Genomic DNA, 21,878 nt, shown 5'->3' with positions numbered 1-21,878 from the left:
ACTAGATTTAAAATTTTATATTTCTTTATATTATAACTTTATACTAGATTTAAAATAAAATTGTAGCATTATGAAGCAATTATATAAAGTATATGAAGTAAACTTCTCGGGATTAATTGACACTAGTTGATGTTATCCGTACTAATATATAGGGATCCTGTTAAAACTTCATCTAATTCGGACCTCGTCTCACTCGCAAAATTTTCCGGTAAACTGAAAACACCACTAGTATGCCTTGAGGGAGGACCCATTATCAGGATGCAAACGTCGAAAGCTGTTTGCATATATCAAATCATCTAAATTTTGGCAAAGTCCTGGTCAATAGGGTTTTAATATGCCAAAATGCTTTTTTTTTGTTGACCGTAGGTACGGACGGTCAAACTATGTTCAAAACAGACGAAATTTTTATGGGATCCCTAAATATGTATATCGATCACATCTGCTGGTGTCGATTGACCATATTTAGAACCGGAGTTGTCGATCGCCGAAGTTTCCACTAATGTATCATAACCTTTATACTAGGTTTAAGATAAAACTATCGCATTATGAAATAACTATATGAAGGAAACTTTTCGGGATTAATCGATACCAGCCGATATGATCGGTACTTATATATAGTGACCCTGTAAAAATTTCATCCAATTCGGATCTCATTTGACCATCAGAATTTCCGGTAAACCAAAAACACTATTAATATGCCCTAAGTGAAGACCTATTACCAAGATGCGAACGTCAAAATCCGTTTGCATATCTGAAATCATCTATTTTTTATCACCGATCGTGCGCGGTCGCACCGAGGAATTAGTTTGGCAAAGTCTCGGTCAATTGGAGTTTAATATGTCAAAACGCCTCTTTCTTGATTGACCGTATGTACGGACGGTCAAACCATGTCCAAAACAGATGAAATTTTTATGGGTTCCCTAAATATATATGCTGATCACATCTGCTGGTGTCGATCGACCATATTTCTAACTGGAGTTGTCGATCGCCGAAGTGTCCACTAATGTATCATAACCTTTGTATTAGGTTTATAATAAAACCATCGCATTATGAAGCGATTATATGAAAGAAACTTCTCAGAATTGATTGACATCATTCGATGTGATCGATATATATATTTAGTGACTATTTTAAAATTTCATCTAATTCAGAACTCGTTTAACCGTCAGAATTTCCGGTAAATCAAAAACACCAATAATATGTCATAAGGGAGGACCTATTATCAAGATGCGAAAGCCGAAAGATGTTTACATATTTGAAATCACCTAATTTTTGTCACCAATCATGTGTGGTCACAATAAGGAAACACATTTAGCAAAGCCCCGGTCAATGCGGTTTTATTATGTCAAAACGCCTATTTTTTGGTTCACCGTAGGTACGGATGATCAAACCATGTTCAAAACGGGCGAAATTTTTACAGGGTCCCTAAATATATATATCGATTACATCTACTGGTGTCGATCGACAATATTTCGAAACTAGAATTTATTTGTAACTTTTTTTTTAGAATGTTTTCTAATAAATTTTTTATTGTTCGAAACCCTTAAATAAGAGGATTATTTTTTTTCTAGGAGGATACACAAACCAGTTAGCATTCCTGTAACTTCTTCACCTTGAGTCGATGAGTAACCGGATCTCAGATCAATTTAAGAGGATACCGTAGCCCCTCAAATCTAATCGAACAAGTCATTAATCCTAGGCAAATGATACTTATTCTTGATGATCACCTTATTTAATTCCCTATAGTCCACACACAACCGCATGGAACCATTTTTCTTTTTCATGAACACCAGCGCACCCTAAGGTGAGACACTAGGTCTAATGAACCCTTGGTCTAATAGGCCATCTATCTGCACTTTCAATTCTTTAAGCTCGTTCTGCCTCATCCTATAAGGCGCCTTCGATATAGGTGTTGTACCGGGTACAACATCAATGCAGAATCGACAACTCTCCGAGGAGGTAAACCCGATATCTCCTGAAACACCTCACTATACTCGGACACCACAACAATGTCCACGATAACAACTTCCTGATCCACAACTCCACATGTGTCAAGACTCCTGCTCTCATGGTATTATCCGGCTTGAGGCAACGATAACGAAAACTAGGTCCCTGGGACTATAGAAAAACACTACCATGTCAAAGCAATCGATCAAGCATGTTGTGGCCTCAACCAATCAATTCCTAAGATCACATCATAGGTGTGGTCCGAAATCACTATCAAGGAAGAAGAGAATTTCCTACTCCCAATCACGATAGGACAAGTCTTGCAGATTCTCTCAAGCTCGAGAGACACTCCAAGAGGTGAAGTGACACATAAAGAGCTTCCAAGAGATGTAGGAATCAACCCTAACACCTCTACTACCGAACTAGCAATAAAAGAGTTTGATGCTCCCGTATCAAACAGTACTCTAGTAAGGTAGTCAAAAATAGGTAAGGTACATTCCACTCCTGTGTCCCGCTATTAATCAAGACACTTAGAGGGAGGATTGATAGGAGCACAAAGTGTGACATTCTTAATGTGATTATGTCATATTCTTACTCTTTGTTACCTCTTATTTAGTATGTTTTAGTTTCTTTTGTATGAATAATTGTCTAGGTAGAGCTTATATCAATTATAAGTGAATTGATGATGAAATCGTGCTAAGTGTTAAGAATCCTTGTTGAGATATGTTTCCTTGTTCGAGCAGGATTCATCTTTGCGTATTTCTTTATTTCTAACATACTTATTCTTATTAGGAAATACAAATCCATGTTGGAGAAGGAAAGCAATCCTAGTTCCACAAGGAAAGAGAAGAAAATACACTTAAAACCCAAATCCATGCAAGAATCAAAATGCTGTCAAGATTCGTAGTCCAACTTCGACGGGCTCTCTTGGATAGCTCCGATCGAGTTAGAAGACGTACCTTATATGGATAAAAAGAATTTTGAATCTAGTTTATGTAGGATTTGGAATCAAATCAACATATTATTCCTACAGGGAGATATGACCGAATCATTACTCGGAGGTCCAGTGAGCTCGACGGAATTATCTCAGCCATTGATTTGCTTTTGATCCAAGGGCTATGAGGGAAACTTGGGACATTGTTTCTCCTGCATATAGAGTACAAATATGTATCAGAATCTCCATAAATCCCTGCACCAAAGAATGTCAAAGAAGGCATGCAGAAAATTAAATGAGAAGAGGCAAGAAAGTCAAAGAAGGCATGCAGCAAATTTAATGAGGAGAGGTAAGAAAAATCAAACATGACTGCAAAAATTAAGACTTTTTCTGCCTCCCTAATTCAAAGGAAGAAATTTGTGCAAAAGAAATCAGCATTAAAGGAGGAAGAAGATATGCAATTAATGCAAAAGATATGATATCCTTATAGAAATCAGAATTCTGGCAGTGCAGATCATCCAACTTTGACGGGCTTCCCTGGATAGCTCAAAACGATTGAGAAAATGCACGATATATGGATGAAAAGCCACGAAAGTCTAGTTGAAATTTCCAGTTGGAATCATCTCAATATCTATTTGCTAGAGAAAGTTATGGCCACAACAAGGGACAAAGGTCAGATCTGCCGAATCTAGGAAATTAACCTCAACCAATTTGGTTTCAACTTTGTGGACTTTGTGGCCATCCTCCCTTGGGTTTCTTCTTCTATATATAGCACCTCATTTCCACATAAAATGATCATCAACCTTGCTCACAAGACTTGCCAAAGCTCTGCCCAAACACTTTCATTCACCAAGAAATTCGAATTCACCACCCTTCATCATATTTTCTGTCCAAAGCTTGGGAGCCTAGGATACCATACTCTTGAAGATCTCGTGCTACCTCTGTAAGGAACCTTGGGAGGAGAATTATAAAGTGTAACTCTATGATCTTCATGTTTAGTTTTCGGGTTTTTATGTTCTTGTTCTTGGATGATTTATGTTTAGGTTTTGTTAAAGTTATTTTTATTCTTGTCTATGAGATATTTGTAATTTTCGAATGACATGATGAATTAAGGTTTTCGATTTTTATTCAATGATTTTAGGTTTTATGCCATGAGTTTCAATTCATGTTCTTAATTAATTTTCGGTGTGTTCTTATATTGCATGTGTGATTAATACAAGTAGTTGATGTCACATATGTTAATCATTCAAAGTTAAAAACGATTTTGATACAAGTAGTTGATTAATCGTTTGTCCCCTTTGTTCCTCCACCGATTATGATCTTAAGTTCGACATTGGATAGGTGCTTTAAACATATTGATTTCTCTTTGTGATACGTAATTGCATGATGAATTGGTATGTTAGATTTAGTAGCAAGACAAGTAGTTGAGCTCGATAATATCCATGTATTAGGAACCAAGTAGGAACTTGATGCATGATCAAATTTAAGATGAACTATGATACTTACGACATGAACATGATTGAGAGTAGATTTTGTTACCTTTGTTTTTATGTTATTTGTTTGGTAATTGCTTATGTGTTGGTTGATTGATCACATGTATATATTAGTTTAGGTTTATTTTCTGTTTGATCCGAAATATAGCTCAAATCTTTTAAACTCTTATGAATTCGTTGTTAAATGTTTGTGATTCTTTACCCTGGTTGGATCCCCGGTTTGTGAACGATACCCTCTTGCTTTATACTACTAACGATGCTTACAGGGTTAATATTGATCTCGAGTAATCGAAACGATCAAGGATGAATCATCAAAGTATCATCACAACACTTCTATTTAGAGGACCAAACCTTCAGGTGTGGCTCCTAATACTCTTGCGTACCCAGTGACATATGAATACCGAAGAGGATATGATGGGAATCCGCTGCAATCGGGCCATCGCTCCTCAATGATAATGATAAATCACCAAAAACGCAACCTACGCTCTGATACCAACTGTCACGACCCCGAATTTCGAATGATAAAAATTCGAATTCGAAGCCATGATAACTCTAAAACAATCTCAAGTATATTGAAATCATCTTATCATAACAGTGTATCGAAACTGAGTCCACATCATAACTCAGTCGACTTGAATAATACACAACCAATAGTAATGTAAGATTCATTCAATCCTCACCATTAACAGCAGAATGAAATCTTCGACGTCTTCAGAGTAGTCCGTCGATTCTGCTAATCCACACCTGCAGAACTATCCCCTACACCATCGAATAGATGCACCGGGATTGTAAACACAAATCCGGTAAGCTTTACAGCTCGTATGAGTAAAACAACCATATAACTCGCATATAAATACAAAAGAAAAACTACTAAAAACATTTAATTATAAATGTACTGATCAGTCACAGGACGGCCCATCTGGTTGTCCAATAATATCTGAAAATATAGGTGCTCATGAGAATCGGGCAACCCATCTGTTTACCCGAATACATTTATAATCCAGGTACTCATGAGCGCCAAGTACTCATCTGTTACCCCTCATGAAGTACGCCTCCAGACATTGGGCAACCTCTGGCTACCCAATATCCAAAAATATGGGTACTCATAAGCCGGTAACCCATCTGTTACCTCTCATGCCAGTACACCGGCAGACAGACTAGAGCTCTAACTGTATCGTAACTGTCGCCCGGCTAAGGTTAGGTTCCGACATGCTAACACGTCCGAAGACAAAAAACGTTTTAACAAAACTCAATGTTAAAACCACGTACAATAACAATCCACTCATGTTATTGTACTACAACAAGCGACTCTTGCTCAAATAAAATAAATATAGTTGTCACAATATAATTCATTTGGAAATAAGAACGTAACAATATATAATATAGCAAATCATATATATGTATCGTATTTACCATTTTATACACATACACAACCCACTATATTATATACATGTCATAGTTTGATCTTTTTAAGAAAACGTAAATATGAGTCACCACCAAGGGTAGACTCATCATAGTGAGATTTACTCACATTCACCATAGTCCATAATCACAAAAACCTTTTCAAAATCATTTATTAAAATAGTGTTTCACTTACCCATGAACCGTAGACGATCAAGTTCATGTAATTTAAACCAAAACATATTTTTAAAATAATTTTTATAAACTAATGATGCAGCGACTATGATGACAACTCAAACTAAATTTATAATTATAATACTACTTCGATCATGATGATAATTGTGAGGTTTACTCACTTAATTTCCTGCGTGCAATTTCCACGACACTGAAAGTAGTTTCTTCACTCGTTTCGTCGGTCACCTAATAGCATGATAAAATGCTTAGAAAATGATACGTAAAATATCAGGTGACGATTTCAGTACAGCTAAATGTTGTTCATAGAACATTGTTCATGTTTTACTGTGTTACTCAACACTGTTCTATGTTTTACTGTGTTACTAAACACTGTTCATTGTAACTGTTCATGAACACTGTTCGCAGTACTATTTATGCGGCGCCATTGTTCACCGGCCGCTAATGACCACTAAATTTCACCACCACAATCTAAATGACATTCCTAACAACTTTCTAGTTCACCACAAAATCTAATTTTTAGCCTAAACACTTCAATTTAACAAGAACCGAAAAGCCCCAATTTAAAAACCTAGGATTTCTTTTCTTCGATTCTCCTAGCGCACAATGATTGGGGTTAAATATTTTGGAGGGTTTGTAGTATGGAAGGAGACTTTCAAAATGGGACAAGAATCGTACCGATTCGTTGCCGAAGGAGGGAGATCCGAAGAGTTGAAGTTCGGCGAAATATGCTTTTTCGGGAGAACTTCCGGGCTTCACCGCTCCTAAAAGGCGGCGAGATGGTGAGTGGCGCTGCCACCAATCGACAGGGGACACAACAACCTTTCAAACATGACCAGTGCACCGCTCTATGGTGGCCGGACGACAGAGATCCAGCGGCCCAAAGTCGGCTTTTGAACAGTACCCGTGAACTGTACCGATCCGAATTTCTGATTTTCTCCCCCTTTTTCTCTTTGAATTTCCCTATTTATACTATTTTCCAAAAATATCTAAATATCCTTTGATTCGTAACCTCTTCATATGAACTCCGATTTAGGCATGCCACGTGTCCACGTATTCGTATCGACGAGCTCTACAACTTTCATGTAAGAAGTTTTCTAAGAAACCCAATGAATCAAAAGTCAACTCTTAGACTCGTCAAATTGAACGTTTCCGAAAAATTAATATTTCGAACCCTTTCGTTTTCATTCTCGGCTAATAACATTGGACAATGACCAACTTAATAATATCCGGGAACTCATTGGAAATTAGATATGAATTTTCGGGGTATTACATAACAGATGCAGAGGGTTTACTCTGAAGATTTATTTCTTCTGTTTGTGGTGAGGATTGAGTGAATTTTACATTTTCATTGGTTATAATACTAAGGTATAAACCGGTTATGTATTATTTAAGTCGACCGAGTCGTGTTGTGGACTCCGTTTTCGATACACTGTTATTATAAGATGATTTCAATATATTTGAGATTGTTTTAGAGTTTTCATGGCTTTGAATTCGAATTTTTATCATTCGAAATTTCTAGATTGTGACACATCGTCATTCTGGTAATCACTGCAAATTTGAACTGTCAAATTTGTTAAAGTTAATGCTTTGTTAGAGTTATTGCTTTATTATTTAACTCAAGTTAGAATAGCTTTTTTGTAAACAATGGTGATGTATTATTTTTATTGACTGAGGTGAACCTTGAATTCAGTTTTGGTACACTGCTACTGTAAGATAATTTCATTGTAATTGAGGTTATTTTAGAGTAGTTCACAACATTGATTTTGAATTGTATTGTTCAAAATTTTCAGAGTTGTGACAGCAGCCTCTTTGATCAACTATTCTCTCTGTATCACTTTATATTTACCATCATCTCTCTATCAAATATAGTGTTGTTGTGTGTGTGATTGAGTGCAGGAGATTAGTAAAGAAGAAGATCAAGTCAAGTACCTGATTGGAGTGTGAAGGGCAGTTGCATAGAGTGCAACAAGCTTGGATCAGAGGAGGTGAGTTATTACCCCAACAAAATTGAGAGAATACAGTGCTTACTCTCTTTTGAGTAGACATCTCTATTGCCAATGACCAAGTCCAAAAATTAGTGTCATCGAATTAGGTTGGTCAAAAATTCTATTTGGTCCCGTTATACAAGTTATAGACTTAGTCAACTATAGGGATTTGATTTAAGTGATCATAATTCAGCATTTCATCCTCGTCTTCAGCCCTGTCTTCCCTTTTTTTCATTTATTTAGATCGATATTCGAGAACGAGTAGTAGGAAGTCAGAGTGTTGAAGACTGCAAGTTTCCAATGGTGTTGAAGAAGCAAATAGTGTCTAATCCATTACGGATATCTGTACCTTCAAATTCCTTATGGGCGTTTGATGTCTTCTTAAGTTGTGACCTTGAAGACATTTTCTGCTTTCACTTGTTCGACAAATTGCAGTCTAGAGGAATTTGTACTTTCCAGGATGACCAGGAATGTGCAAGAAACACAAGACCTCTTGAAATCTTTGGTGCAATTGAAGATTCGAGGTTTGCCATTGTTGTTCTCTCACAAAACTATGCTTCTTCTTCCCGGCGCCTGAATGAACTTTCTAAAATTCTCGAGTGCATGAAAGATAGGAACAGGATTTTGCCCATATTTCATGATGTGAATCTCTTCGACGTCCAAAAACAAAAAGGGACTATTGAGAAAGCATTTGATGAGCACGAAGAAATGTTTCGGGATGACTTGGCTAAGGTTGAAGCCTGGAGAGATGCTTTAACCAATGTCTGCAATTTTGCTGGATGGACTTCAACTGACAGGTAAAGATAAACTATGAGTTGATAATTAGCTCGATATACATGTTCATGCATGTTTAACAACTTATGCTTTTGGGGGTGAAGGAGAGAGAATCTTACCCTTTTCTCGATGTTAGGAATGAAGCACAAGTTGTAGAGGAGATTGTGGAAGCACTCTGGAACAAACTGCATCCGACATCTACACACACCCCAGTGAGAATTTACTACCGTTGTTAGTTTAATTCTGACAATGTTACCAAACAATTTAGAAGTTAATCACATATCAAATTAAATATGTTACTCAAGATACAGTGCAGCTCTCTGTTTGCAAGTTGTAGAAAGAACTTGCAAAACAAGGATGCATTTCTTAACTACAATTCGATATATACAGGTCGCATTCGCTAGCATAAATGTTATTGAGGACAACCGTAATGGTAGCGGCAAACATCTGATGCACAGTACAGATGTGGCGGTAAGAACTCAGAATTATAGTTAACCAACAGTTTAATTGCATATTTATAACCTCTATACATTGTACTATTGTAGGCTACTTCGGTAGAGTGGAACTTTTTGATCACTAACCTTGGCCTAGAGATTTTGTCAGCTGCATTTGATCAGGCTTCCTCCCCAAGTAAGCCACAATTTGCTCTATTTGGTATGCTGTTTTCTGTTGCAGCCATGTTCACTTGCATTTTGGAACTCATTTACAAGGGCATTAAGAATAGAGTAGTATTGAAGAAGTTCGGGAAGTTCTGGTGGTATTATTATCCACATCCTCGCAATAGCATGCCTTTTGGTACTCTCCCTGACATATACGGATTAATTGCAGGCATTGCTCAGTGCCTATGCTCAATAACTCAATACATTTACTTCTCTTGGCATGCTGATAGCCCCGTAAAACTATCACTTTTACCAGCAATATTTCTTATTTGTTTGGCTGGTTCAAGACTACAAAGGAATCATAATCATAGTTGATCAGGATGCTAGATGGCAGTACAAAGAATAGTTTGAGTAAAAGACATTAGTAATGATTCTACTGTGAACAACTAGTAAGTAGACATGGAGATCGATATATGGAGTTATTGTGTATCCATCGATCTGTTGTGAATTTCACATTTAGGCTTTACTACACTAAATGATAAAATTTATCGATCTGTTATCAGGGCTGCTGCCTGCATGGTGGTGGGACTCTGGGGCATTATATATGTTGCGATATGCAGATCACTTTATCTATATAACTGCTGCAACTCTGGGGCATTATTTAGCCGCAGTGACTCAGGCATCAAATAAGGTGTTAAATTATATGATAACTAGATGTTTCAACTTTCAACAACAAGCCAGTTATAAAGTGTAAAATCATAGTTGGTCTGTAATTGGTCTGGATACATCAAATAATCTATCTCCACCTACAAAAACTTAAGCATTCATCATCTAGTATGATAACAGACCGATATTGTCCCAACTTAACCACCTCACAGGTGTTGAGTTTTAATCACAAAAAGCCTCGGTACAATTGATTATTATCCACCCACTTATAAGCTTTATTTTCTTTGTCACTTTTTAGATGTGGGATTTCTCCTCTCCAACATTTGGTTGGTTCAACACTATGGAAGAAGTACCATAAGAGTAACACATACAACACCCACCTTGCTAGCTAGATAGTTTTACAGCAAAGGATGTTTCTTATCAGACCGGTACTGGGTACATCGCCGCTGTTAGTGAAGAGCTACCCGTCTTTCCGTTTCATTAAGTTTTGTTTTTGTTTGTAATGGAGTCTAGTATTGACAGAACCCTACAGAAATTTGATCATTACAGAAACTGTGCTGAGAGGAGTACGTTTGACATCCTCATGAAGTTTGTGAATGTTATATTACTTGGCAATTTAACTTGAATATCTGTTGCATATACATATCAGAACGAATTCAAATGGATACCGATGATATATGTGAATCAATGAAGATATGCTGGGGTTTCCTTTCTGCAACTGCAAGGTCGATGTACGTTTTCAATTCTTAAACTTAATTGATGATTTTAGAGCTCTTCAAATCATCCTCGTTTTGGCTAAAACTAAAAAATTGGATTGCCAAATTCAGAGAATTCTGTACTAATTCACCGATCACTCCAAAACCCCACTTGAGTAGTATCTTTACCTCAACCTTATTCAATGACTCGATACGGTTAAACAGGGTAAAGATACGGTGCTAGTATCTTTACCGTATTTGAGTCTGATACGTTATACGATCGGCCAAAAATCGTATTCGGTCATGTCACGTTTTTTACTAGTGAAAGGTGCCAGGGATCCAATTGTGAGAGTATAAAAAGTCAAAAAAGATAAACATCTCACTCAGCCGCCGCCGCCCTCTCCGTCATGTATCCTTCCGCCACCACCGTCATTCCTTCTGCCTACATCATTCTTTTTATCAAGGTACTTGCTTTGATTGATTTGGTTGTATTGTGTATGGCCAGTCAAATGTAATTTGGTTGCTCTTTGTGTTCTTGTTTTCAATCCAACATGAATAGGACTTGGAGATTTGTTGTTAGTTATTTCAGTTAATAGCAACAACATGGGTATGATGATCTTGTAGAGTCTATTTCAACATGGGGATTTATTGTTTATTTCAGTTGAGAGCTGTTTCGGATTTCAAATAATTTTTAGTGTGTGATGATCTTGTAGAATCTAATGGGGCCTAGTCCGCCTAGATGGAAAGGAAATAGCTCCCAAGCTAAATCTCGCTCTAAGGCTAAAGCTCATGCACAACCCATGTCAAAAATAGTGTTGCATGATCTGGGGTGAATATTTCTCTACGGTTTTACTGATCTCGGCAACATACAAAGAACCTTGTTCTGGTTTTACAGAGGTTCTTATTGGTAGTACGTCATGGATATCTCTGTACATTATAGCCGATGTAACTTTATTTTCTTGATGAAACTACTTTTGGTAAAAGGAAAGAAAAAGACAAGAAAAGAAAAGAAAAGAAAAGAAAAAGGAAAAAAGAAAAAAAAAACTACACTAAACTTGCCTGTATTTACATCTGGCAAACTACACTAATCATGCAATTAAAAATCATATTCTTCTAAATTGGCAATTGTCTCCAGTAGTGAACAAATTCATCTGGTATTTAGCTTGATTCCTCTAAGAATGACTACTCCATTGGATGTTGATTTACAAATGTTTGAGCTACCCCAACTATTTCCCAAATAGATCCAAATATCCAATGTCCCTGACTATAAGCTTTTGAAACACAAAAAGCAAAAACAAAAGCATTCTCAGTCATTATTTAGGAATCAGTCCTGAGTGAGAGAGGAATACTTATTCCAGGACTTGGTTAGGCCATAGGAGCTTCCATTTTGCAATTTCCTCTGCACTGTTAAGCTTTCTAATTCCTCCATAGAAACCATATGCCTCGTTTCCTTCTTCCCTGTGGTCTTTTCGGTTTATCATCATTTGTCTCCACCGCGAGCCAGGAGTATATTGACAAAACTCCAATACTACTACATCTGTCATCGGAGTATCTTATGAGATGCCGCTTAAGAGCAAAACAGTAAAATGCAAACTGCTGCCTTCACTAGCTAAAGGAATATAGATACATATAGTGGTGGGACATGTTAAGGACGAATTTAGCAAAGCACAGTTCTGGTACCAAAGGACATCTAATTTAATTAAACACGCCAATACCATTCATATAAAATACAGCCATGCATGAACTCGACCCATCTTGCTTCCAAATGGAAATGGAAATGAAATTTCAGGTAACACTGCACACTTGTCTATAAATGTCATTTAAATTTTTGTTTTTATGTGGAAATGAATTTCTAAGGAGTTTAGACATTTTATGCAGCATACCATCATTCGGATATACAAGGGGAATGCAAGATTGGAAAGCTATATTCATTCGTTTTTTCTGTGCAATTGCCAACATTTTGAAAACAGTGGAGCTTAGAAGTGCAAGTGCTGGTACTGAACTTGCTTATACCATTGTAGTTTCACATTAGAGCGTATACATTACTTATTGGCTGAAAAGGTTTCTGTTGTTCCTAGAATATAGAATTTTAACATATATATATCAGGAGAACTGTAGAAACTGAATAGAATTTCTCACCATTGTAGTGACAATGGCAGTGATTCTCTTTCCCATCGCACAGGTAAAAGTGGCCAATAACACCATACCACCAACCTATAATACATTGAATGCCAATTATAGCTTTAGTTGTCTGTAGATATTTGAATTTCTGAAAACTCAATATCAACATTACAGATTGATTGTCTGATGGATAGAGACATATAACGCAGCTGTCAATCAACTAAGCACTTGAAACAATTGGAGAAGAATGAAACCATTTAACAAATAACAGATCCCCATGCTACAAATTGATTTGTTGTTTTTAATGGAGATGGGAATTAGAAATATACCATAAGGGAATTCCTTGCTTCTTCTCCATTGGATTTCAATATGATCACCAGGTTTTAAGTCATGTAAACAATCAGAGGCATGAAGCATATGTGAGGGAGTATCAACTGGGGCAGCTCTTAGTCTATCCCACGGTATGTGTTCCTCCATTGTCCTCCTCCCATAAGGCGAATACCTGCAATGCAGAGTCAATTTGTTTTCAAGCATTACATACAGTCTTCAGATCTTAAACAACAACTTTACCTGTAACAATTAATAGACTAGTAAAAAAAATCCATATATTAAACTAGTAACTTTCCCTATTGTTATACCTTGCTTGAAATGTGTTGGTTCCCGAATCATAACTCAGTTGGGCATCATAACAAGACAGCATAAACCCGACATTCCCGTTCTGTAGGAAATGTATCATATAAGTATTCGATTATTGAGAGATTAATGTAACAACAGATTGAAGTTGATGCAAATTAGTAACACAGCCAAAACGAACAGTTTGATTAGCTAGCAAGCCAAATGCAGGACAGAATAGCACAGATAAAATTGAGAAGAAGCAATGCTACCTCACGGTTATAGACCTGGGCTGGGAACCAGAAGTCTCCTTTTTGAAGAGAAAGATATAAGGACATGACTGAATCAACCGGCAAAGTAGTAGCACTAGTAATATTTACCCTGGAACTTTGTAATTTTGGTATGATCACCCATGAACGAAAAGGCAAGAACCCAGAAAGGGACTTAAATACACTTGTCTTCTTGGTTTGATCAGATTGACTTTTTGTTTTTCTTGCTAAAGCCACTTGCTGCAATTCCCATTCTTTATAAGCAGCAGCCCCAATCAGTTTACCCCATTTCTGCTTCATATGCTTCTCCCAAAAATGGTCACTTACGCACCTATCCCTCACGGAACTACAGACTCCAGCCATACTACACAACCCAGATGGGGGAAGCTTCTCGAGAATGCACTCCAATGTCAAATCAGGCAAGTCCAACAGACAAAGTTGCCCAACCTCTAGCTCATTATCCACATTCTCCACAACCACTCTTGAACCTGAACCCTTCATCACCATTTGTCTAACTCTGAAGCTAATGGGTTGGAACAAAGCAGTATAAAGCCTACTCTTCTGAAACCAGGACACTAAGAAATCTGAAAACCCAGTTGAGAAGAACTTAAGCTTACCCTCCTGCCATGCTTGCTTGTTAGTGAAGGACTTGGAAACAAGAATGAAGGAGACACAAGAGATCAGGAGATAGAGCATTGAATTGAGTGAAATGTGAACTACACTGGCTACCAAAATGAGTCTGACTAATTTAGAAAGGGTTGGAGCATATAAAATAGCTAGAGGAAGCAAGATAAGAGAACAAAAGGGTTACTGGTTTTCTCTTCACTTTCATAAAACTGACTGAGAAAGATGAACAACCAATGCCAAAGCTAGTTAGTTAAGCCAAATGGGGCTCTCAATTAGCTAAGATAAAGATGGATCCTTTGACACATCTAAATCTGAATATCTGTATCTGTAAACTCTGCAACCAACAAGCTTTGATTGCTCTGCTCCTCCTCTCCTACCTCCAAATGGGGCTCTCAATTAGCTAGTTAGTTGTAGAAGTAGTTGCTGTTGGCACCACCACCACCACCACCTTCACACTTCACCTTAAATGCAAAGGCAATGGCATCCACAAACAGCGAAAACCCACCACACCAGAACCTATAAAGCCAGCAAAATTGTACGGACAGAGCAAGGGCACCGGTGTGTGTTGGCTATTGGAAGAGGCTTTTTCTCCAAGATTTGAGAAAATGGGAATATCACCTTAAAGATATGGGAGGATATATGATGAGCTCAACTAGTGAAAGAATGATTCTTTCACCTCGGATACCAAGTGAACTGGTTCTACACTTCTACATATATTTTGGTAGCCTAATTTATAACTACTTCCATCTTTGTATCTTTGTATCGAACTAATCTACTCTTGTATCTAGTTTTATCAACTTAAGATGTTCTCTGTGAAAATGATATCAAAAAAAAACATACATTGATACATTTGAGGATATATGAGCTCATCTAGGGAAAGAATGACACGGGCTTCGGATATATCAAGTAAACGAGTCATGCAAATAGGCAACCTAATCAAAACTATTTTATTTTTGCATCAGACTATTCTACATACTGATACATTGATATTCCTTATCAAATTCTAGAAGCCAAGATTGCCGAAAATGATAACAAAAAACCGGTTGTGCATCAGAATGAATTAGGTGGATAATCAAGTTTAACTAGTTTACCAATTATTAGTTTTTGTATTTTTTTTTTTTTGAAAAGTAGTTTTTGTATTATAAGTTACCCATGAGAGTGGACAATACAAACTTTGTGATAAATGAACCGAAAGTAGGTCATCTTCCATACACTGTGATGTAGGGCATTGTGGTCGGTAGGTGTCATTATCAAATGTGTCACAAGATGAAGTAAATAATAGCCCCCCAAACCAAATTATTGGTCAATCTCATCTCCCACCAAACTCCAAACACCTCCAGACCAAAATTGAATGCCCAACACGCCAAAATGAGGGGGGAGCTTAAAACAAAGAAAAACACATAAGAATAGGATGCGTGACTTCCACAATGAAATGAAAGAAACAGAGGACGTGATATTTTATGTCACCAGAATATGACATACACGGCTTGGCATTGTTTGTTGCCTCACAAGATGATGCATCCAATGCCACTATTTGTTCTCAGGCCCTGCAACAGTGACACCTACTCTTAATTAGTCAGTTTCAGTGTGACAGAAAGATGTACCGAAACATCCCAAGAATCAAAGGGAAGAAAGAACATAAAGTTTGCTAGAAATGGGGAAAATAGACCGAGTTAATTGCCACAGATGCAGAGTTGCAGACATCAATTAATTTTGCTGGAGAATGGTTTTGGCGCTGAGGTTTAACTATATTAAAGTGAATGGTATCTTCTTTAAACTAAAAGTGAAACAGAAATGGACAACGAGTAAAACAGATAAGACAGAAATTACCGACGAGATTTTACATGATTGGAAAACTAGGTGATAACCATAGCTATAGTACAAAAGTTATAAGAATATCCGAATGTTTATCATAGTACAATAGAATCTTAGAATGCTTAAAGACCTAAACCAACAGTGCGGCCATCTCTCCTTCGCAGTCCAGCTGTATATTGCTTCTCTAAATCCTGCTGGAGTTCCTTCTGCTGCTCGACTTTGAGAAGATTGGTGCCCTCTTGGTTGTCGGGGTTGTGCTCGCCCTTCACACCCTACAATTGGCCATAGGCACCAAGGCAACTTCAGACTCTAAAATTGTGTTAGTAGGTGAAGAATTCTAGGATGTAAGCCAGTCAATTTAGGATCAAGAGATAAACTCTCTAAAATGCAAATTGTGCTGACAAGTGCATAAAATCAAGACAAACAGGAATTTACCATGAGTTTTTTGAATTTTTCTTGTCTTTCCCTGTCAGGGAACAAAGTAGTGTCCCAACGGTGACCAGCCTGTCAACATGGAGAGCGTCAATGATCTTACTAAGAAGCTAGACATCAAAACATGCTTGATAACCGTATATATTGACCACCATCAAAAAAGTATAAAACAATATATTGTCTATACACACAAGCAACTACAAAGCACCTAGCACATTTTCTCAACAACAAAGCATACTTGTTCTTTATCCTACTGTTATATTACATGGTTCACATTTATTTTCCCCGATAACAATCAACACAGTATACGGATCTATTGTGCAATAAGGAAGACATTTCACAGATAGCCATAATAACCAAATCATTCACACTGAGTCACTGATGTTTAAATGTCTATTCAACCACATTTCAGTAAAATTTGAAAAATTACACCTCATATTTGAAAAAAAATTAGCCAAGTTTACATCTGTAAAATTTCTACTGCTACATCCATTCTTCTGTTAAAAAGAACATGTGTCTGCCATGTGAAGACAGAGAAGTTCATCCCGATTGAATAAAATCTACCTAATGCCGTGTGGCCAAGAAATATGATATTCAGCAAAAACAATAATAGAACAACTTTTATAACCAGTAGTAATGTGTTCCCTTGAATACTTAATAACTGCGCAGCTTCTTCTTTTCACCAGAGGTAAATCTATAAACTTGACCGCTAACTGAATATTAGCATATTTTAAAAAATGAGAGGGCATGTTTCCTATACGTATTCTGACAGGGTAATTTGACAGTTCAGTCAAAATTATATTCTGGCTACTAGTCCTCAAAGGATCATAATAATCTGCCTCATATTCAGACCATGATAAATTGTTTGTGATGATAAGAATTGCATTAAGAAAACAAAAACTAATAGGAGATACCTCTTCTGTAGTTGTGTTCTTTTTGTTACCCCACAACAGCTTTTTCTTTTGGTCAGCAGTCAGGCAACCTGCAGGACCCGCACCAGCAAGGTTCCTATTAACTGTAAATGTGCAAAACAGCTTTTAGACCGAGTAAGCAAGGGTGGTTAAAGATTATATATATACACAAGAGCTTTTAAACCGAGTAAGCAAGGGTGGTTAATGTCTATAAATCTACTCTGTAGCCAGAGTCTATACCCAATTCTTGATTGTGTTAGTATAGGTAAGAAAAGGGCGGATAAAGTCACTGAAGATATGCCTGATTACTAGATAAAAGTTGCATGTCACGTATACAGAAATTATAACAAGTAGAAAAGAGTAGGACTCTAGTGCAGAGTTACATATATACAATTGTGATAACTAGAACACATGGGAAGAATTCTAGCTCAGTTTACCCAACTCACGCCCCGAATGCGTACCTCATTATGGGTCACAAACCCCAGAATGCAGGTCAGGCCTAGCTGAATTAAACATTCCAAAATTTTCAAATATCTTTTCAGTGCATCTGTGGCTGAACTGAAAGCCAATGATAGCTGGACAAATGGTTTGAACAAGAAACTTTGAGATGTTTCTACACAGACAGGGCAGGTTTTTAGTTCCGAGTATGGAGTGTTTTCCAGAAAGTGAACAATTGAACTTCCAACCCATTTAAACCAAAAAGGTTGATGACTGAAAACTAATCACTACAATATAAATATCAAATTTGAGAATAATTATGATCATATATACTGAAGTGTATAATGATCATATACTGTATACTAAAGTGTAAAGTTTTCTTACTGGACACACTAGACACTAGCATCCTGCGAACCCATTCGGTAAGCCTGCACCAATTAACACTAAGCTAGCAGGCTTTGCCAACTCCATAGGGGCACATTCCACTTACAACTTTTACTCCATTTTTGCAGCATATTGAAAGAATTTGAAAGTGAAATATATGGATCATAATTTCTCTATGAGCAACGGTTTGTTTAGCAACAAAAGTGTCCTATCTTGTAGTGAAGAGTATCCATCATTACAATAACTTTCATCAGTTTCTTGTATTACCTCTCATTTTCTTATTTCACAAAAAATATTTAACCTGGACCCTAGCAATATGGTACCTTGGTGAGATGTTCTTTTTTCCAGTACAACCGTATTGATAAAAACATATTTTACAAGAAAAAAATACATATTATTTCTTTAGCAACAGATAAACATCTGCATTTGCGGTTACGTATATATAATAATAAATATATGCACACGAACATATTGTAGGACTTGCATTACGGCTGTTAGATTATCTATCTTGTAGTGAAGAGTATCCTCCATTACAGAAATTTTCATGCATCACCTCTCATTTTCTACTTTCACAAGAAATATATAAGTTGAGCTAAGCAACTTAACACATACATTGATTATTAATATCCTTTGATAAGTAATATCATATTGGTGAAAAGAAATTTGATGACATACAAATACATATAATGTCTTTAGCGAGCGACGAACACCTTGCATAGGATTATTTAATTTATAATAAGCACATGCAAGGGGACTTATTGGAGGACTTGCATCACATCCGTTAGATCAGTTGTACAAAGTAGAATTGAATGACATGCATTTCAACAGTTCATATCATTTAACATGTGAGATGCATGACCGCAACTAAGGTCCTACAGCCTCTAAACGAAGATATATTAAGTCAGTCAACTTCGAGTACTAAATATTAGACAGGAAAACTCTGACAACCAGGATTTAAACACCTCATGTTTAAATATATGATCCTTGTAGTAAAGAGATCAAATAACTACTTGTCTTAGCTCCCCGTTTTAAGTACTTATTAATGCTACTATGTTGTGTGCTAGCATGTGTGCTCGGAATGTATAGCAATCACATAATATCACAAATATTATCCTAAGAGACTGAGACAACTTTTAAATAAATGCAACACATACCTGATTCGGCAGCTTTCATAGCAGCTACTTTTGCAGCATTTATGTCAGTCTCCAATTTGTCATTTTGAATTTGCTTGGAACTTGAAGACTCCCTTCCTTCAGACGTCGTTGTGAACTTGGAATCTGATCAAAGTGTGATAGTTATGAGACCAGACATGAATATATATTGTTGAAGGATTCAAATTATATTGAAAACACAAAGAAGCCTTTACCATCTTTCCTACCAGCAATCCCCTTGTCCCAGTTAGAAAACTTTGGTCGTTTTGGAGCAATTTTTTCATCATCCATTTCCTTCAAGTGACTCTTATAACCTTCACTCTCGCGAAGTTTACCATCATCTCTCCTGGAAATTGAGTCACTTTGATGCCCCCTAGACTCTTCATAACTCCTTTCACTTCTGAAATCTCTTGAACTCCTATGATAATCTCTTTTCTCATCTTGAGATCCTCTGTCAGCTCTATGCCTATCTCTCTCCCACTCCATATCTTCAAAATGTCCAACACTTCTACCAGATCCAAGTCTTTCTGAAGATGAGTCATCTTTATATTTCTGGTAGTCGAAAAATTTAGGTCCTCTGTTTTTATCCTTGTTCCTATGTTCAGAACCATCAAATTTATCTTGAGAACTATTGTTGAGATATCGTGAGTGGTCTCTTGACCTGACATTATCAAAACGAGTGCTACCGCTTGATTCCCTACAAAGACGAGAAGTTGACTTCTGACTAATCCTTTCTTCAACATCTGCATGCTTCTCATCTTTGATGTGATCAATCTGCAGATAATGATCCTTTGAATTCCTGGACTGCCTATCAGAATTTCTGTAGGAGTCACTGCTTCTTCCACAATGGCTCCTCTCTGAATCCCTATTTAATTTGTTTCCATCATCTTTCCTTTTCGGTTGATGTTCAAATACTTCTCTGGGATCTCCCTGTAAATGTTTTGGGCTGGATCTGTTGTTGTGCTCAGGGCTCCCTGAGAAATAATCGCAAAAGCTTCATTAGCACCAATACATACAAGTTAATATGCACACCGTCAACCTGATCCAAGTATGACTAGATAAACCAAGAAATTGCATGAGCAAACTTGCAAAAGCAACTCAAAAATTTGTAATAGAAATGGAAGGATGAAAAGAAACCTAACTCAAGCATGCAGCTCTGAGATACTCTATGTTGACTTAATGACCATGAATGGCAATACATTCTTACTAATATTCATTTAACCTGAACCTTCTTCTTCTTCTTCTTTTCCCCCTCATATGAAGAGAGGGAAGGAAAGATAACGGCATGTATTCTAGTAATTTCATGCAGCAGATTATAACTCGAGCTATATGAGGCAAATTATTAAACTTACTGAGACCCTATAACTAGATCACTCGTTATTACAACTGAAAGACAAAGATACAAAACTCAAATACTAACCATCAGATGAAGACGATGCAGTAACAGGAGGACGGCGCCGGTAATTCCTGGTCACTGCATCTTTTAATGGCTTGGAAACTGCAGTCCCCTTGTCCGTGGACGGAGGGTCGGAGTTTGAATCCATGATGACTACTACCTGATCCGACAAAAATAATTGGTTACAGTATGCAAATTGATACTATCCTCAGACCAAACCATTTTATGGAGACTGAACACAAACCCAGACCTCCCCAACCTCATCAACCATTCCATTCCAATAATATATGAAATTCTACGAATCTTGTGAAATAATATGCTTAGCTAAGAAACAGAGAGAAGCTATATGGAAACATTGAATACCAATAACACCTAAACCCTAACACACAGAGTCACCCCAATTGCGAAATTGAACCCCAAACACAGTCCCCAAATCAATTATGATAACAAACAAAAATGCAAGAACACTGAACAGTGGAGGAAAGAGACTTACAGCAGAAGAAGAAGAAGACTGAAAGGTGTTGGGTACTGGGGATGAGAGAAAAGGAAGGAGGCTGTTGCTGCTGGGTTTCGATGACTTGGGGGTTTCAAGGGATGCGGGTGATCAACAAAGCCTGGAGCAAGTAGACAAGACACAACTTCATCATCTTTAGTCCTGCGACGTCGTTTCTCTGGTTCTTGATTTATTCCACTTTTCTTTTCTTTTTTTCCTTTTCTTTTCTTTTTTTTTTAGTTAATTCCTCAATCTAAAAGAAAAAAAAAATATATATATATATAAGAAAAATTTCCATTTAGTACAAACTAGCTTTGACATGAAACCTTGAGGGGGTAATCTGACTATTTGTACTTAAATCAACTCTCACGTTGTTTGAGCCTCAATCCACGATCATCTCGTGACAGTTTTCCCTTGTCTTGTGTGGGGATTTTACCAATTTTCATTTCTCTTATGGGTTGAGTTTTTGAATTTTATTTGTTCAATTACTATCTTATCCATTCAACCTTAATTAAAGAATTAAGTAGATCTAGATAAACT

General features: G+C 37.0%; 3 protein-coding genes across 11 annotated transcripts; 1 reads left to right on the top strand and 2 right to left on the bottom strand.

Moving 5' to 3' along the window:
- Positions 1-8,185: 8,185 nt before the first annotated feature.
- LOC126783769 (TMV resistance protein N-like) lies at positions 8,186-11,121 on the top strand. Of its 6 annotated transcripts, none has more exons than XM_050509299.1 (5): positions 8,186-8,752; positions 8,866-8,941; positions 9,120-9,200; positions 9,275-9,359; positions 10,293-11,121. In XM_050509299.1, the coding sequence occupies exons 1-5, from the start codon at positions 8,256-8,258 to the stop codon at positions 10,388-10,390; spliced, it is 837 nt and encodes a 278-aa protein (XP_050365256.1). In that variant the 5' UTR covers positions 8,186-8,255; the 3' UTR covers positions 10,391-11,121. The 6 variants fall into 6 exon arrangements, with proteins under 6 accessions (XP_050365256.1, XP_050365253.1, XP_050365255.1 ...); XM_050509296.1 differs by lacking the exon at positions 10,293-11,121 and adding an exon at positions 9,892-10,262; XM_050509298.1 differs by lacking the exon at positions 10,293-11,121 and adding an exon at positions 9,558-9,877.
- A 701-nt stretch (positions 11,122-11,822) lies between these two features.
- LOC126782874 (F-box protein At2g26850-like) lies at positions 11,823-14,902 on the bottom strand. The gene is made up of 5 exons (XM_050508212.1): positions 13,695-14,902; positions 13,449-13,528; positions 13,140-13,312; positions 12,829-12,903; positions 11,823-12,226 (listed from the first exon to the last, which is right to left on the bottom strand). Exons 1-5 carry the CDS (start codon positions 14,385-14,387, stop codon positions 12,039-12,041), a joined length of 1,209 nt encoding a protein of 402 aa, XP_050364169.1. The 5' UTR covers positions 14,388-14,902; the 3' UTR covers positions 11,823-12,038.
- A 1,233-nt stretch (positions 14,903-16,135) lies between these two features.
- Positions 16,136-21,471, bottom strand: LOC126782363 (uncharacterized). Of its 4 annotated transcripts, none has more exons than XM_050507591.1 (7): positions 21,339-21,471; positions 20,870-21,005; positions 19,665-20,423; positions 19,453-19,575; positions 17,480-17,580; positions 16,569-16,637; positions 16,136-16,442 (listed from the first exon to the last, which is right to left on the bottom strand). In XM_050507591.1, the coding sequence occupies exons 2-7, from the start codon at positions 20,991-20,993 to the stop codon at positions 16,206-16,208; spliced, it is 1,413 nt and encodes a 470-aa protein (XP_050363548.1). In that variant the 5' UTR covers positions 20,994-21,005; positions 21,339-21,471; the 3' UTR covers positions 16,136-16,205. The 4 variants fall into 4 exon arrangements, with proteins under 4 accessions (XP_050363548.1, XP_050363551.1, XP_050363550.1 ...); XM_050507594.1 differs by having other exon boundaries at positions 16,136-16,405; XM_050507593.1 differs by having other exon boundaries at positions 19,677-20,423.
- Positions 21,472-21,878: the final 407 nt, after the last annotated feature.

Source organism: Argentina anserina, chromosome 2 (genome assembly GCF_933775445.1).
Source record: "Argentina anserina chromosome 2, drPotAnse1.1, whole genome shotgun sequence".
NCBI lineage: Eukaryota > Viridiplantae > Streptophyta > Magnoliopsida > Rosales > Rosaceae > Argentina > Argentina anserina.
The sequence above is the reverse complement of the archived record's forward strand: the minus strand, read 5'-3'. Positions and strand labels throughout refer to the sequence as shown.